General features: G+C 45.7%; 1 protein-coding gene across 5 annotated transcripts in view; it reads left to right on the top strand.

Moving 5' to 3' along the window:
* The first annotated feature begins 1,970 nt into the window (after positions 1-1,970).
* The window catches only part of LOC106566796 (microtubule cross-linking factor 2), a 73,701-nt gene continuing 56,594 nt past the window's right edge, over positions 1,971-19,077 (top strand). For all 5 annotated transcript variants that reach the window (XM_014135196.3, XM_014135198.3, XM_014135199.3 and 2 more), the window contains exons 1-3: positions 1,971-3,236; positions 7,440-7,664; positions 15,035-15,193. In XM_014135196.3, the coding sequence (XP_013990671.3) occupies positions 2,325-3,236; positions 7,440-7,664; positions 15,035-15,193 (1,296 nt within the window). In that variant the 5' untranslated portion in view covers positions 1,971-2,324. The remainder of the gene's footprint in view (positions 3,237-7,439; positions 7,665-15,034; positions 15,194-19,077) is intronic.

The raw sequence follows: 19,077 nt of genomic DNA on the forward strand, positions 1-19,077 counted from the left end.
TCCTCTTGCTCAGGTGTGCACCGGGGCCTCCCACTCCTCTTTCTGTTATGGTTAGAGACAGTTTGCGCTGTTCTGTGAAGGGAGTAGTTCACAGTATTGTACGAGATATTCCGTTTCTTGGCAATTTCTCGCTTGGAATAGCCTTCATTTCTCAGAACAAGAATAGACTGACGAGTTTCAGAAGAAAGTTCATTATTTCTGGCCATTTTGAGCCTGTAATCGAACCCACAAATGCTGATGCTCCAGATACTCAACTAGTCTAAAGAAGGCCAGTTTTATTGCTTCTTTAATCAGGACAATAGTTTTCAACTGTGCTAACATAATTGCAAAAGGGTTTTCTAATGATCAATTAGCCTTTTAAAATGATACACTTGGATTAGCTAACACAACGTGCCATTGGAACACAGGAGTGATGGTTGCTGATAATGGGCCTCTGTACGCCTATGTAGATATTCCATAACAAATCTGCCGTTTCCAGCTACAATAGTCATTTACAACATTAACCATGTCTACACAGTATTTCTGATCAAGTTGATGTTATTTTAATGGACAAATAATATGTTTTTCTTTCTAAAACCATGACATTTCTAAGTGACCCCAAACTTTTGAACGGTAGTGTATGTTTTTATTCTATTATGAATTTGAGGGAAGCATTTGATAAATAAACCATGTCCTGGCCCGTTTTAAAACTAGTCTACTCATGGACTGCTAATTAGCTTATTCTGTTCAATAACAAGCTTGTTCAGTCATTCTACCTTAAATCCCCAAAGTATACGTTTTATCCTAGTGGAGAGAGTGGGAAAAAAATACATCATTTGATTAGGGTGTAGTCCTGGGTAGATTTAGGCTATGGCATGTTGTCTTCTTGAGATGTTCTGTTTAATTTATTTATTTCACATTAGCTGGTGTAAGTCAGTGGAACAAAGCCTATTCCTTATGATGGGCTATCATATTATAGGATAATTAGTGTGCTTGTCAGTAAGAACAGTACTGTTATTCCTTTTAGTATTTTATAATTCCACTTCTTCCCAATTTTGATGATGTTACTACTTATTTGAAATCTAATATGCCTACTTGGGTGTTTGAAAATAAATGACAAGAGGCTATGCATCTTTATCGGCATTCATGTAGGTAGGCTATGTTAGTGATTGTAAGTCATGAAAACGAGAATAAGCTATATTGAAATGACTGTTACCTCAATTATTTATTCATTTTAGTAGCGTGAAAGCTGCTAGGCAGAGATGGTAAGGGGACTCTCAATAGCTCAGAAACACAAAAGATCTTGCCTATGTATTGTAAGATGATAAGTATCTGCAACTAGTCGGCCTCAACCACCTTTAGATTTGTTGTGAAGGTGGGGCGACTTGGAGAAATGAATTGTTATAGCAGGAACATTTTCAAACCCCCTGCACTTGGGGAACATACCCCCTGCAATACTTTCTTCAAGCCCTATTTTAAAGGGATAGTTCACCCACATGAATTCATGTTTAACAAAATTCTTAGTAGATCTAATATCTCTATGTTCATCTCACAGTTCACCAGACTGATGCATTTAGCTGTTGAAATTCCACCTCTGGCTTTGGGCTAAACCCCCACTGTCCTGAAATCCTAGAACCCCCCCTGGTAAATATGTTCTATAAGCAGAACTGTATATGTTATTTTATTGATTTGGCCAGCTAAGAAAAGCAGGGGTTTCATATGAAACATTGCCTAATTGTTTACCAGTACATTTGGGCTGAATTAATTATATTCGTGTCATCCATTCCCTGCAATGGTCAGCTTTGCACCAGCCGGCCTATAGTGTCCAAATATTGTTTACGTCTGAATTTAATAGCATATAGCCTATGTTTCTAGTAGGCCTATGCATCCTCTACCTATTTATGTATTTTTTACTTGTGCTTCTTGAAACGATCTACAAGTCTGGGTGGCAGCAGAGAGCTCTAAGTGATGCTGAGTTTCCAGACAGCGCTTCGCCACAGACAGAACCGCTAAAGCTGGGCGGAGAAAGAAACTCGCGAGCACACGTCCACTCTGTTACCACTTCGAACCACTCCGGCGAGATAGAGTTGCATATGTTAGTGCAATATGAGTAGAAGATGTGCCAAAACCTAAACGGAATTAACCATAAAACATCATTAGGCCTACAGCGTGTTATGTTATTGTAGCCTAATTTGCCGTTTCCATCTCTATGCGCTGTTAAATGCGGTTTATTAGGGATTGCTTCAGTTTATTTGTTTGCAGTTGTGAGATAAAAGCTCGACTTCTTCTGCCTAATCTGATAGGGGTTTCATTTCTGTTTTTCTGTAGTTGTCAAAGCGGAATGAATGACAAAGACAAAGGCTGATGTTAATTCGCCAACTCACTTTGTCTCGCCGAAGGAAAGGAGACACAGGCACAAAATGGAAAGCGGAACGGAGAGCGCCGACAGCGGGCAGGCGAAGCCTCAACAACAGCACCAGTTCGAGCAACAGCCGGTAGTGCAGCCCATTCAAGTCAACGCAAAGAAAAAAATGAATCGGGCTCCATCACCCGCCAGACCCAAGGATGTGCCTGGATGGTCCCTCACCAAGATCCGTGGAGGAATCGGTACACCAACACTGAGCGTTAAACCAGGATCCATACATTTAGGCAGCCGGGTGTCCAGGCGTAGTCCGGTTAGCGGGAAAGAGACGAAATCAGAGAAAGGAAAACTGACGGGAAAATCCACGGAATCGGTAGCCAGTGCCCAGAAGAGCAGCAGTAAATCGATGAAAGGTGGTCGGAGGAAGGTGTCCGATGCGAGCAACGCCTCCGACGACCAGAGCAAAGACTCCGGTTGCGCTGCGGGCAAACGATCGTCAACGGATAGCAGTTCCGAGCTCTCCGATTGTGCCTCGGAGGAGAATAAACTATCCACCGACGCTCTGAGTAGTGACACCGAATCCAACAGCCGAGGCGGGGGTCTTGATGGCGATAAACCAAGCAGTGACTGCGGACATGGGCCACCGGATAGGGGTAGTCGTGGTGACCATCACGCCAAGACCCCAGTGGATAAGGACCGAATCTCCCTGGGAGTGGAGACCGTAGGGGGGAGCATTTCTCCCGGGGATGAACGGTCTCTCACCTCGTTCGACAGCCGGGTTCCTGCCAGCACATCCCTAGCTTTCTCCGACCTGACGGAAGAGTTCATGGATGGCATGCATGAAGAATTTGTCAGAGAAATCGAGGAACTGAGATCAGAAAACGATTACCTAAAAGTAAGCATATTTTTACAGAAATTCCTCCCTCAGATTGCTCTCATTTGTGAAAGAAAACAACAACAAAACCCTACTCTCCAAGAACGGTTCTGTTCAAGGGGCAATCTGTAGTTGCTACCTACATTTTCTACTTAAAAATGAATGATATTGTACCCATTGATTCTTGAAGAAAATAACTTAGAAATGCCCCATGAGCTTAGTTCAACTGTCATAGTCCCACAGACAACCCAAAATATAAGCTTGTTTTACTCCAGTGTTTGTAAACAATCACTATATGGCCTCAAAACATGTTTAAAACATGGTCTATGCATGGTCCAAACGATCATTTTGATATAATGGATGGTCAGTACTTGCAACCATATCTTTGTCTGTGAATTTGAGAGTGGTTACATTGTCCAGCCCCAACCTTCAGTTTTTACTGAAATAGGGGCGGGAATTCACTTTGTTGTTGTTTCAACGGCTGAATGTCGCTTTAAGAGATGGAGCCAGAACTACTGTTTTCATTGGATCACCAAAATAACTAAATACGTTTGCATAAAATATTCACGCATAATCACTGTTCTGAACTTGAAGTTAAAAAAATCAGGGCAAACCCAAATTGGTCACATAGCCAACAACTTCTTAAGTGCATGATTGTTAACTCATCCTCACTCTTGTTCAAAAACAACAAGAACTACCACCATTTGTAGGCACAGAGACTTAGAGTGGTCAGTGTTATCTCAGAATATAAACCCAATGTTTCTCAGCTGATGATGGTCAGGTGGTTAGTGAATTCCCAAAACATCAGAGGTGGTTGGAGGTGGTTGCAGGGCGCTCATCTGTTACGCACGAGATGATTACAGTGGCATGGTTAAGACAGCTTGACTAATTGTGTTTTATCATCAAATATCATTGCCACACGTCACGGAGACTGCCTCAGTGGGGGGGCTTAATAATTAATAGAATTATCCTACAGGCCTGTGTGCAGAGGCGCACCATGACAACGGGTTATCCAATCAACTTCTAGGTTACCTTAAGCACATTTTCTTTCTTTGTAATTATTCGATTTAGAATGATGATTATTATGGTATACATAGGCCTCCCTAGGCTACTATGTGGTGGCCATCTAAGATCAAAAGTCCACCAAAGGTTCACTAGGACAGTCATTTGCATGAAGGCATCATGCACACTTCCACAATCATGCTAGGTTTTTGATTGATTGCTGACCATAATCATCAAATCCATCTGACTGATTGATTTTTATTTATTTCAAGAACACATTTTTATTTTCAATGACGGCCTTGGAACAGTGGGTTAACTGCCTTGTTCAGGGGTAGAACGACAGATTTTTACCTTGTCTGTTCGGGGATTCCATCTTGTAACCTTTCGGTTACTAGTCCAACGCTCTAACCACTAGGCTACCTGCCTCTAACCACCAGGCTCTAACCACTAGGCTACCTGCCTCTAACCACTAGGCCCTAACCACTAGGCTACCTGCCTCTAACCACTAGGCTCTAACCACTAGGCTACCTGCCTCTAACCACTAGGCACTAACCACTAGGCTACCTGCCTCTAACCACTAGGCTCTAACCACTAGGCTACCTGCCTCTAACCACTAGGCTCTAACCACTAGGCTACCTGCCGATTACCACAGACAGCCATGGGGAGCCACATTTTATTAGTCAGTCTAATTAAGCGTAAAAATCAGGTCATGCGTGCAGCCATAGTAGTACCAGAGCTCCACAGCTTTATTTATTCATCCCGTGCTTTCGCTCTTAGGTCCTCTACACATCTGTCTGACTATTGCAGCTGTTTTCTGGGGGTAGCCTGCCTCGTGCAGATGCTGCAGTCGAGTGTGCCTACCGTCCTCATTCCACACATCATTGTTTGTACCGGGCTGCACTAGTGACGAGCTCTGCAATGGTTGACCCACATTCCCCTGTCTTCTATCAGCGTGCGCTGCACTGCAGCCCTCCGCACAGCCATGCGATAAAATGCTTATATTTACTACTACTACTACTACTACTACTACTACACATTTCATCCACCACCACCCTTATAAATATTTGATCTGCCTTATTTCTGTCTTGTTTTGCACGCTTTGATATGAATATTACAATTACTATCCCGTTGTCAGGGGGATTGTAGGATTTGGGCTAATGCCTCTCAAACTGCACACTGTGTTGTTATGTAAGTAGTAGTAGGTAATGCCAGGTTAAGCCCTTAAGGCTTTTTGTGTTTGATTTAAATCATAAATCATTTAAATCATAACATTGTTATTATTCAGGTATATGTCAGCTGGGAAAAGTTCAGTTCTGTATTAATCTCAGTGTTCTGTAGTAGTTTACTGGTTATGTAGACTACCAGTTATGATGGGGTTGTTAATGATATATACATTGTTAATGATTCTGAGAGGAAGATACACATCCTGCTAAGGAGACAGTGACAATGATGGTGTTGATGACTGATCTGATGCTGACATATACTGTACATTAATGATTAGAATGAGTATAATGATTGGCTCATCAAGACCCTGTATATGGTAGGTAAGCATTTCCAATTATTCTCACCCCTCTTCTCTCCTCCATGCTTCCCCCATCCTTCCCCATCCTCTCTCCTCCATCCTTCCCCATCCTCTCTCCTCCATCCTTCCCCCTCCTCTCTCCTCCATCCTTCCCCATCCCCTCTCCTCCATCCTTCCCCCATCCTCTCTCTTCCATCCTTCCCCCCTCCTCTCTCCTCCATCCTTCCCCCATCCTCTCTCCTCCATCCTTCCCCATCCTCTCTCCTCCATCCTTCCCCCATACTCTCTCCTCCATCCTTCCCCATCCTCTCTCTTCCATCCTTCCCCATCCTCTCTCCTCCATCCTTCCCCCTCCTCTCTCCTCCATCCTTCCCCATCCCCTCTCCTCCATCCTTCCCCTCTCCTCCATCCTTCCCCCTCCTCTCTCCTCCATCCTTCCCCTCTCCTCCATCCTTCCCCCATCCTCTCTCCTCCATCCTTCCCCCTCTGTCCTCCATCCTTCCCCCTCCTCTCTCCTCCATCCTTCCCCCATCCTCTCTCCTCCATCCTTCCCCCCTCCTCTGTCCTCCATCATTCCTCCATCCTCTCTCCTTCATCCTTCCCCCATCCTCTCTCCTCCATCCTTCCCCCATCCTCTCTCCACCATCCTTCCACCATCCTCTCTCCTCCATCCTTCCTCTGTCCTCCATCATTCCCCCATCCTCTCTCCTCCATCCTTCCCCCATCCTCTCTCCTACATCCTTCCCCATCCTCTCTCCTCCATCCTTCCCCCTCCTCTGTCCTCCATCCTTCCCCCATCCTGTCTCCTCCATCCTTCCCCCCTCCTCTCTCCTCCATCGTTCCCCCATCCTCTCTCCTCCATCCTTCCCCCTCTGTCCTCCATCCTTCCCCCATCCTGTCTCCTCCATCCTTCCCCCCTCCTCTGTCCTCCATCATTCCCCCATCCTCTCTCCTCCATCCTTCCCCCCTCCTCTGTCCTCCATCCTTCCCCCATCCTCTCTCCTCCATCCTTCCCCCATCCTCTCTCCTCCATCCTTCCCCCATCCTCTCTCCACCATCCTTCCACCATCCTCTCTCCTCCATTCTTCCCCCATCCTCTCTCCACCATCCTTCCACCATCCTCTCTCCTCCATCCTTCCCCCATCCTCTCTCCTCCATCCTTCCCCCATCCTCTCTCCACCATCCTTCTACCATCCTCTCTCCTCCATCCTTCCCTCATCCTCTCTCCTACATCCTTCCCCATCCTCTCTCCTCCATCGTTCCCCCATCCTCTCTCCTCCATCGTTCCCCCATCCTCTCTCCTCCATCCTTCCCCCATCCTGTCTCCTCCATCCTTCCCCCCTCCTCTGTCCTCCATCATTCCCCCATCCTCTCTCCTCCATCCTTCCCCCCTCTGTCCTCCATCCTTCCCCCATCCTCTCTCCTCCATCCTTCCCCCATCCTCTCTCCTCCATCCTTCCCCATCCTCTCTCCACCATCCTTCCACCATCCTCTCTCCTCCATTCTTCCCCCATCCTCTTTCCACCATCCTTCCACCATCCTCTCTCCTCCATCCTTCCCCCATCCTCTCTCCTCCATCCTTCCCCCATCCTCTCTCCACCATCCTTCTACCATCCTCTCCTCCATCCTTCCCCCATCCTCTCTCCTACATCCTTCTACCATCCTCTCTCCTCCATCCTTCCCCCATCCTCTCTCCCCAGGATGAGATGGAGGAGCTGCGCTCTGAGATGTTGGAGATGAGGGACATGTACATGGAGGAGGATGTGTACCAGCTGCAGGAGCTGAGGCAGCAGTTTGAGCAGGCCAACAAGACCTGCCGCATCCTGCAGTACCGCCTCCGCAAGGCCGAGAGGCGCAGCCTCCGCGTGGCCCAGACGGGACAGGTAGACGGGGAGCTCATCCGAACCCTGGAGCAGGACGTCAAGGTGAGGGGAGAAGGAGAGAATCTGGATGGAACTGTGTTTGTAAGGGTGGAGTGTGTCTGTCATCATCGACTTCGATGGACAGCTACGGTGGTGTGTGTGTGCATGTGTGTGTGTATGCGTGTGTGCAGGCCAATTCATATGTTAGCAACACAAACAGAAACTTGAAGAGATACTGAACATTGGGTAATTGCTAGCATTTAGGTGTTCACAGACTTCTAGAAACTTCAAAGATAGGGGGATAACAGATCATAGGACAAAAGTTACATTTGGCTTTAAATGCATCCATTCACAAACCATTGATGGGATTTCTTGTCAGGAGAGACATTTCTGGTTGTGGGTCTTCCTACTGACCTGAGGCTATGGTTACACATCCAAAATTCACAGCTGTTTGTGAACCATTTCCATGTGACAGAAGCACAATGAGGTCTTTCTCAGAAATCAAGGAAGGAGGGAAGAGAGGGGGAGAGGAGAGAGGAGGGTGATGATGTCATCCCCTGAAGGCCGGCCGCTGTCCCTCATTAAAAACGCTCCAGTTGTATATCTTAAAAAAAGAGAGAGAAAGAAACGGGAAGAAAAGCACCCCTTCTTTCTGGCAATCTAATATTATGCCTCTGAGCGGTGTTTCTGTGCTGACTCTGGGGGATAAGGAATTGGTCTGACAGCGGGGGAAGGGGGAAGCCAGTCAAAAAAGGCTGTTAACACAGGAAACCAAAAACAAACCACAGGGATGTGACCCCGGCAGCCTCTGCTCTCCGCCATCTCTCTCTCTCCGTATTCCTAAACAGCCAGGCCCAGTCTCTCAACACATACCTGATTGCTTCCTCTAGCTACCAACTACACCAGGTCAAATGTTCCCTTCTTGTTCCCTCAAATTGGGTTTAAACACTCCCTTGCCCTCCTGACTCACTCCAAACTGAGTTCATCTGAACAGTGAGGCCGGCTTTGTTCTCTGACAGTAGGGGTTAATCAAGCATCAAACCAAGCACTGGGAAAGGAAATGTGTGTCACATGTTTTAGAGGATTTGGGCTATATGTATTCCTAGTGATATTTGAGACCTGTCCTGTACCAGCCACTGTAAACCCTCTTTAACTTGAACACTAGTACGCTATGTTACATTCAGTGGATACAAGTTGTTTCAACACATTGGGGATGGTTCTTTAGACCAACAAAATACTCAGTCTTTATTAGTCACATAGTACTCAACCAACATCACATAAAATAACATACTGTTTAGTTGATAGGGCTGTAGTAGTAGGGCTACACTTAAAGTGGCTTAAGGTAATTGTTTTAAGTCCTTGTTCCCTGAGTCACACGCTGAGCTGTTGCCTTTTTCCTGTTACATCCTGCCCTGCAGCGCTCTGCGGGGGGAGGGGTGTGTACCCTTGCATGCATAACGTTTTCACGTGTGTGTGATATCTGGAGATGGTCATGGGATACCCCTGGTCATTTTCTGGCCTCTCTGACCCACTGTCCTAATTCCAGAGCTATGAAACATCTGGGTCTGATACAGAAAATAGAAAACAGTGAGGTCTACCACAATGTCAATGGATGTACACTAAGGGAAATACAGTATTTGCTCCAAGAATGTCCAGTAGGATATGGAATTAGTCTTGCATTACACTGTCTGGGTCAGTGGTTTTTCTTCAAGGCAGCTAGCTAGCTTAATGCATTCACATCAAACCATTCTCTCCCAGCCTGGATGCTATGACGCTATTGTCATTTTTTGCTGGGGAAACCGACTGAGGTATTTTATTTATAGTCATAAACTACGGTCTCTTCACGCTGTCTGTGATCAGTGGTCTTCACTGTTTACTTGGCTCAGGTGTGAAAGATACCATATCCTTCCCTTCTGGGCTTCACATATACAGGATGTGTGGGCTGAGCTTCCATGTACTCATAGCAATAGACCACCAGTTGCATATTTTATTTGAATTACATTTTTTATTTAACCTTTATTTAACTAGGCAAGTCTGTTAAGAACAAATTCTTATTTACAATGACGGCCTACCAAAAGGCAAAAGGCCTCCCGCGGGGACGGGGGCTTGGGATTAAAAATGTAAAATAAATACAATATAAATGTAGGACAAAACACACATCACAACAAGAGAGACAACACAACACTACATAAAGAGAGACCTAAGACAACAACATAGCAAGGCAGAAACACAGCATGGTAGCAACACAACATAACAACAACACGGTATAGTAGCAACACAACATGGTAGCAGCACAAAACATGGTACAAACATTATTGGGCACAGACAACAGTACAAAGGTAGAGACAACAATACATCACACAAAGCAGCCACAACTGTCAGTAAGAGTGTCCATGATTGAGTCTTTGAATGAAGAGATTGAGATAAAACTGTCCAGTTTGAGAGTTTGTTGCAGCTCGTTCCAGTCGCTAGCTGCAGCGAACTGAAAAGATGAGCGACCCAGGGATGTGTGTGCTTTGGGGACCTTTAACAGAATGTGACTGGCAGAACGGGTGTTGTGTGTGGAGGATGAGGGCTGCACTAGGTATCTCAGATAGGGGGGAGTGAGGCTTAAGAGGGTTTTATAAATAAGAATCAACCAGTGGGTCTTGCGACGTGTATACAGAGATGACCAGTTTACAGAGGAGTATAGAGTGCAGTGATGTGTCCTATAAGGAGCATTGGTGGCAAATCTGATGGCCAAATGGTAAAGAACATCTAGCCGCTCGAGAGCACCCTTACCTGCCGATCTATAAATGATGTCTCCGTAATCTAGCATGGGTAGGATGGTCATCTGAATCAGGGTTAGTTTGGCAGCTGGGGTGAAAGAGGAGCAATTACAATAGAGGAAACCAAGTCTAGATGTAACTTTAGCCTGCAGCTTTGATATGTGCTGAGAGAAGGACAGTGCACCATCTAGCCATACTCCCAAGTACTTGTATGAGGTAACTACCTCAAGCTCTAAAACCTCAGAGGTAGTAATAACACCTGTAGGAAGAGGGGCATTATTCTTACCAAACCACATGACCTTTGTTCTGGAGGTGTTCAGAACAAGGTTAAGGGCAGAATAAGCTTGTTGGACACTAAGAAAACTTTGTTGTAGAGCATTTAACACAAAATCCGGGGAGGTACCAGCTGAGTATAAGACTATCATCTGCATATAAATGGATGAGATAGCTTCCTAATGCCTGAGCTATGCTGTTGATGTAAATTGAAAAGAGCGTGGGGCCTACGACCGAGCCTTGGGGTACTCCCTTGGTGACAGGCAGTGACTGAGACAGCAGATTTTCTGACTTTATACACTGCGCTCTTTGAGAGAGGTAGTTAGCGAACCAGCCCAAAGACCCCTCAGAGACACCAATACTCCTTAGCCGGTCCACAAGAATGGACTGGTCTACTGTATCAAAAGCTTTGGCCAAGTCAATAAAAATAGCAGCACAATATTGCTTAGCATATAGGGAGGGAAAGGAGAGGTTAGTGAGATAGGGAGATAGAGGGTGGATTCCCTCTCTCTCTCCTCTCTCCCTCTCTCCATCCCTCTCTCAGCAGCAGATATAATAAATCATATATGCCATTTAGCAGACGTTTTTATCCAAAACAACTTAGAGTCATGCTTGCATGGGTTTTACATATGGGTGGTCCCGGGAATCAAACATACTACCCTGATGTTACAAGCGCTATGCTCTACCAACTGAGCTACAAAGGACTGCAGATAACAGCTGGGCAGCAGTAAGAGCAGCATCCTGGGGATACTATACACATAGAAACCGTCTCCATGTGTCAGCCAGGCAGGCCCGGTTCAGAGAGCCGATTGGCTTGCTCATGGAGTTCCAGGAAGTGTTGTTGATCTCTGTGCCTGCTGCCTGCTCAGCACGGCACTAGCAGGAGCGTGTGTGGATGCCCACAATGTGGATTATACTGTAACCACTAAACAACTGTCGTGCAGAGGTTGGCTCTTTAACAGCTGGGGAGCCTTTTTATATATACACAGAAGGGAAAAAGATGACTATTCTCTGTTTCTAGATGCTGCAACAGGAACGATAACAACTAGATGATTGGTACATAAAAGTGCACCAGTTGAGTGAGCCTGTTAGCTGATACTGCAATACTGGATCCCATCATGATTTAAATAGCTAAGATTTATAGTATATACTCTCTATAGTATATACTCAATGCTTTCATAGAGTATGCTCTCCTTTGTAAGCGCTTTCTTAGCTCATCAAAGTAGAAAATACAATATCTCTTCAAGACATACTCAGTAAGGCATCGGCTAATCAAGTTGGCAACATTGCAAATGGCAGCCTATTCCATAAAGAGTGCTCTACTTTTGAGCAGAACCCTATGGGCCCTGTTCTAAAGTAGTTCACTACATACGGAATAGGCTGCCATTTCGTGACGTAGCCATGGCCAATGCTTTACACACTCCCCATCCTGCGCTTACTGCCAACATGCAAAACCCTGATGATAAAATGTACAGGGAAGTCTTGAGAAAACGGCAGTGTGAGGAACAGTTAGAGCTGTGACAGTGCTGACAGGCAGGATCAGATAGCGAACAGGGATCTGCTTCAGCACGCACACACACACACTCCAATGCACGCATGCATGCAAATACACATACGCGCATGCAGGCCACACACACACACACACACACACACACACACACACACACACACACACACACACACACACACACACACACACACACACACACACACACACACACACACACACATACATGAAAGACACCCTTTTGATGGTTAAAGGTCTCCTTTTGATTCTGTATGACTCTGTCCAGTGGACCACAGAGAATAGAGGGAATCTCAAGTGTTTAGGTAGGAGGGAGGCTGATAGATGTTTGAAGGCTGGGACTTGACCATAATGTACCAGTCACTCCCCCCTACATACACACTGACTGTATGCCTGTCACGTCCTCTAGTTCCAGCTGGGGCCCCTCTCGCTCACCGCTCGTTGGGTGACCTTAGACACTGATCTTGGGTGAGTCTTTCATTTTTCCCAACTATTGGTTAAGGTTAGGATTGGGAGAGAGCAAGCTGATCCTAGATCTGTACCTAGGGGAAACTCAAGGTTTTTTTTCTCTTTACATATCAAAGCATTATATTTATTGGGAGGTGCAGGCAGACAAAGCAGTGTATGGAAAGGAGCTGAACTGTGAGAAGGAGAGTCCTCTCGATGAATGTGTGTTAAGTTAACAGGCCATTAATAAAGGCTGTTGTTTACTGCCAATGGGGCCCAATCACCATAAAGCATCAAAGTCTAAAAACATAGCCTGGAAACCTCCCAGAACGCTAATGAAAGAGGCATTGATTTGACCATGCAGTCCGTCTCCCAGCCTGTGCCCCTTCTCCCTTCTACAGTATGGAGAGGAGAGGGCAGAGAGGGACAGGCAAAATACGTATAAGGAAAGAGAGAGAAAGAGAGGGAAGGAGGGAGAGAAAGAGAATCACAGACTTGTATGTGTATAAAGGTGAATAAAATGTGGTTTGTAAATAATATATTGTCTCTGTCTCTGTTGTTTTCCTTCCTTAAAAGGATAAGTTAAGGACAGCATTAAAAACAGCCAAGCAACACACAAAGGGAGATACGTAGGAGAGGGAGAGAGAGAGGGAGAGAGAGGGAGAGAGAGAGGGAGAGAGAGAGGGGGAGAGAGAGGGAGGTAGAGAGGGGAGAGAGAGAGAGAGAGAGAGAGAGAGAGAGAGAGAGAGAGAAATGAATTAGAGCGTGGTGGTGAACTGGGCAGTTGGTCCAGCTCAGAGTGGGCAGCACAGAGGGGCATTGTGGTTCCCAGCTGCACATTGGCTCTGGTTCAGGGACAGAGAGAATCCCCCAATGCTCACACACACACACACACACACACACACACACACACACACACACACACACACACACACACACACACACACACACACACACACACACACACACACACACACACACACACACACACACACACACACACACACACACGCACGCACGCACGCACGCACACACACACACAGAGGCCCTGTTTCCTGTCACCCCCTTCCTAATTCAATGAGATCAGCACTGTACCACCCTATACCAATAGACTCCCATCTCATGCTATGATGTTGCAAAGAGGGAGATAAATATAGATTGAGGGTGAAAATAAAATAATAATAATGTGCCTTGTATCATTATGTTTACCTTTTCAATGATACACTGTTTTCAGAACATTTGACATAAAGATGACAATCCATTCAAATGTTTTGGGTATGTTTCCCATCTATCGTATAAATATCCACCATTGACATGTCACCTCCTTTCCATATAAACAATTAGAACCAGGCAGTTGGGTTTGCTTTTGGATTGAACAACCTGTTAGTGCCCTGTGATATACAGTCACACACACACGGTTCTTTGTTATGATAAAATCTGCACTTTATGTTGTTGTTGGCCCAACAGAACATCATACACTCATCTGGATAGGGTCTGTGTTTATCCCCAACTGTGTTTAATGGCCTTCCAACCACTCAGAGGAACATAACTTTAAAGGTCCAGTGCAGTCAAAAATGTGATTTTCCTGGGTTTTATATATATTTTCACACTATGAAGTTGGAGTAATAATGTGAAATTGTGAAAATGATGATAATGCCCTTTCAGATAATGCCTTTTCAGCTGTTTGAAAAGACTGCCTGAAATTTCAACCTGTTTTGGTGGGAAGGAGTTTTGGCCTGCCTGGTGACATCGCCAGGCGGTAAATTAGTTAACAGACCAATAAGAAAGAGAGTTCCAATAACAGCTAGTTTTCAGTTTGTCCCTCTCCACTCAGACCACTACCAGACAGTCTTAGCCAAATTCTTGCTTGAGAAATTCCCTTTGCTAAGAAGCATTTTTTGTTTCATTTTGACACCTTTTCATTGAAAACAATCCCAGTGAGGTACTTATTGTTACCCAGAAATGATTTGATATTGAGTTAGAAACGGCTGCATTGGACCTTTAAGAAGATCAGCCGGTTATAACAGTCTTGTTCTGTAGCAACATGTCAACACATGATTATCTCAGAGCTGATCTCTGCTCCACTCCTACACATATTAGTGATAATACTGGGTCATACTATCCAAATAACGTGTTACTTACTACTGTAACACATTATTGATAAGCTACAGTATGGTGCGATTTATTACTGTGCTGTGAATACACCATCAGCAGAGAGCCATACATTCCTTAGGCATATATATGTGGTCATACTATAAACAAATGACAATTTACAGTATAAAGGCTTTATAGGGCATTTATAGTATGACTCATTCAGTCATTTAGTATGACTCTGGACCATGGCATGTGGATCATACATCTCACTGATGTTGACCACCCTCCCTGATGTCTTCTCTCTTCTCTCCTCCTTTGGACGCCAGGTGGCTAAAGACGTGTCCATCCGGCTGCACAACGAGTTGGACTCTGTGGAGAAGAAGAGGGGCCGTCTGGAGCAGGAGAACGAGGAGATGAGGGTCAGGCTCCAGGACCTAGAGGTGGCGAAGCAGGTCCTGCAGGCTGAGATGGAGAAGCAGCGAGAGGTAAGACATGGTGTACTGGCAGGCTGGGAGGGGTGGGATTGGTCTGAGCTGGGTTCACTATGGTCGGGCCGTGTTGAGAGGTAAGACATGGTGTACTGGCAGACTGGGAGAGGTGGGATTGGGCTGAGCTGGGTTCACTATGGTCGGGCCGTGTTGAGAGGTAAGACATGGTGTACTGGCAGGCTGGGAGGGGTGGGATTGGGCTGAGCTGGGTTTACTATGGTCGGGCCGTGTTGAGAGGTAAGACATGGTGTACTGGCAGGCTGGGAGGGGTGGGATTGGGCTGAGCTGGGTTTACTATGGTCGGGCCGTGTTGAGAGGTAAGACATGGTGTACTGGCAGGCTGGGAGGGGTGGGATTGGGCTGAGCTGGGTTTACTATGGTCGGGCCGTGTTGAGAGGTAAGCCATGGTGTACTGGCAGGCTGGGAGGGGTGGGATTGGGCTGAGCTGGGTTCACTATGGTTGGGCCGTGTTGAGAGGTAAGACATGGTGTACTGGCAGGCTGGGAGGGGTGGGATTGGGCTGAGCTGGGTTTACTATGGTCGGGCCGTGTTGAGAGGTAAGCCATGGTGTACTGCCGGGCTGAGTTTGGTTTGACTGGGCTCGGTTGGGTTGACCACAGCTTTGTCTAGCTGGGCTGAGCTGGACTGGGTTTAGCTGGGTTTGGCTCTAGGTTACGCTGTGTTGAGTTGGCTAGGTTAACAGGCTTTCTTCAAGGGTCCATATAAATTCACCGGGCTTGGAATAAAAACGTTGAAGGACCTCATACAGTGAGGGAAAAAAGTATTTGATCCCCTGCTGATTTTGTACATTTGCCCACTGACAAAGAAATGATCAGTCTATAATTGTAATGGTAGGTTTATTTGAACAGTGAGAGACAGAATAACAACAAAAAAATCCAGAAAACCGCATGTCAAAAATGTTATAAAGTGATTTGCATTTTAATGAGGGAAATAAGTATTTGACCCCTCTGCAAAACATGACTTAGTACTTGGTGGCAAAACCCTTGTTGGCAATCACAGAGGTCAGACGTTTCTTGTAGTTGGCCACCAGGTTTGCACACATCTCAGGAGGGATTTTGTCCCACTCCTCTTTGCAGATCTTCCCCAAGTCATTAAGGTTTTGAGGCTGACGTTTGGCAACTCGAACCTTCAGCTCCCTCCACAGATTTTCTATGGGATTAAGGTCTGGAGACTGGCTAGGCTACTCCAGGACCTTAATGTGCTTCTTCTTGAGCCACTCCTTTGTTGCCTTGGTCGTGTGTTTTGTGTCATTGTCATGCTGGAATACCCATCCACGACCCATTTTCAATGCCCTGGCTGAGGGAAGGAGGTTATCACCCAAGATTTGATGGTATATGGCCCCGTCCATCGTCCCTTTGATGTGGTGAAGTTGTCCTGTACCCTTAACAGAAAAACACCCCCAAAGCATAATGTTTCCACCTCCATGTTTGACGGTGGGGATGGTGTTCTTGGGGTCATAGGCAGCATTCCTCCTCCTCCAAAAACGGCGAGTTGAGTTGATGCCAAAGAGCTCCATTTTGGTCTCATCTGACCACAACACTTTCACCCAGTTGTCCTTTAAATCATTCAGATGTTCATTGGCAAACTTCAAACAGGCATGTATATGTGCTTTCTTGAGCAGGGGGACCTTGTGGGCGCTGCAGGATTTCAGTCCTTCACGGCGTAGTCTGTTACCAATTGTTTTCTTGGTGACTATGGTCCCAGCTGCCTTGAGATCATTGACAAGATCCTCCCGTGTAGTTCTGGGCTGATTCCTCACCGTTCTCATGATCATTGTAACTCCACGAGGTGAGATCTTGCATGGAGCCCCAGGCCGAGGGAGATTGACAGTTCTTTTGTGTTTCTTCCATTTGCGAATAATCGCACCAACTGTTGTCACCTTCTCACCAAGCTGCTTGGCGATGGCCTTGTAGCCCATTCCAGCCTTGTGTAGGTCTACAATCTTGTCCCTGACATCCTTGGAGAGCTCTTTGGTCTTGGCCAGGGTGGAGAGTTTGGAATCTGATTGATTGATTGCTTCTGTAAACAGGTGTCTTTTATACAGGTAACAAACTGAGATTAGGAGCACTCCCTTTAAGAGTGTGCTCCTAATCTCAGCTCGTTACCTGTATAAAAGACACCTGGGAGCCAGAAATCTTTCTGATTGAGAGGGGGTCAAATACTTATTTCCCTCATTAAAATGCAAATCAATTTAGAACATTTTTGACATGCATTTTTCTGGATTTGTTTGTTGTTATTCTGTCTCTCACTGTTCAAATAAACCTACCATTCAAATTATAGACTGATAATTTCTTTGTCAGTGGGCAAACGTACAAAATCAGCAGGGGATCAAATACTTTTTTTCCTCACTGTACATGGTCAGACTGAACCACAATGATATGTTGTCCAGTATGTTGTGTAGAATGAAGAAGTGGGCGATTTTTGTTTTTTTCATAGAGGGTTGTGTTTTTGTTTGGACTGCTAGCCATTTGGCTGTATGTTTACTGGACAGAGTTGAATAGAAAACCATGGGAGGAAGCTGCTTTGTGCAAGTCTTTCTATCCTCATAAAAGCTTCCGTTAAAAACACTCTTTACTCTCTACAGATATTGCGTTATGCTCAGTTAATGCTCTCAGGAGAAATCAAATGTCCTCTTCTCTCAATCTCTGCCCTCCCTCTGTGTTGACTAATCTGGAGTGGACAAAAGGAGGCCCCTCTCTCTCCTGCCGTCCCTTTATGGATGAGAGGAGAGCAGGGAGGGGGGCTGATGACTGACCGTAGCCTTGGCCAAGCTTTCAGAACCGGGGCTGGGTGGCTGGGGAGCTGGCTGTCTAGCTGACTGCGAAACAAACTCACTCTCTCACTGGATGGCTGACTGACTGACTGGCTGTTTGGCTGGCTGGCTGGCTGGTTGGTTGGCTAGCTGTGTGGTTGGCAGGCTATGCTAAATGGGGTACTGCTGCTGTATTGTGCTTGCCCCATGGAAAAGAGAATTCTTTGCATAGCTGACACTTCTGATCCAGGACTGTTATGTGTGCCTGTCTATCCCTGGCTTCACTGCTTCACTGCCCACTCTGTGTCTGTTCTCAGTCAGTTAGGAATGTGTCCGTCTCTGTTGTTAAGAACAGCATTAGAGAGAGAGAGAGAGAGAGAGAGAGAGAGAGCGAGAGAATCACAGGCGTGTGTATAAAGGTAATAAAAGGAGGTTTGTAAATAATTGATTGGTATTCTGTGGCTCCTGTCTGGGTGTGTAAGTGATGCTGCTGTAGTATTGAGCTCGACAAGCTGCTTTGCCTGGCTAGCCCATTGGATTCTGCTGCTAGTTGATCTGCCTCCTGTGATATTAGACAGGCTGATGATTCTGGCCAGGTTGAGGAGAAGAGAGAGAGAAGGAAGGAAAGAAAATATACAGTATTTGCAATGTTTTCTGAACATTTTCTCTGTCCCAACTTCCTTTCTATTTCAATGTTTATACCCTTAGTTGGATTGAAAGATTTGGTCAGCCACATTTGAGTCCATATTTAGGATGCGTTAACCATTGGGCCTAAGTTAAATCCAGATTGGCTGCTGACTATTTCTGATATGTCTCCTAAGACAATCTGTTGAAAACCCATCTTAGGCTCTCAGTGTTTCATCATGTTAATGGACTATGATGCATCCACCATCCACACTTCTAAACCAATTGAAACAGTTTTGGGTCAAGAGTAGGGGAGTCTGGGAAGCGCTGAGGCTAAGTAAGGACAGCTCTCTCTCTCTCTCAGTGATTAGATACATTTGAGAGGTTTTGTCTGCCTGGTTCTACTGCACTGTCCTCTATTGTTAACCAGACACATGTTTGATAAGCAGAGATTGCACAAAAATGGACAAAGGAAAGTGGAATC

This window comes from Salmo salar, chromosome 13, assembly GCF_965601325.2.
Source record: "Salmo salar chromosome 13, fSalSal1, whole genome shotgun sequence".
Classification (NCBI taxonomy): domain Eukaryota; kingdom Metazoa; phylum Chordata; class Actinopteri; order Salmoniformes; family Salmonidae; genus Salmo; species Salmo salar.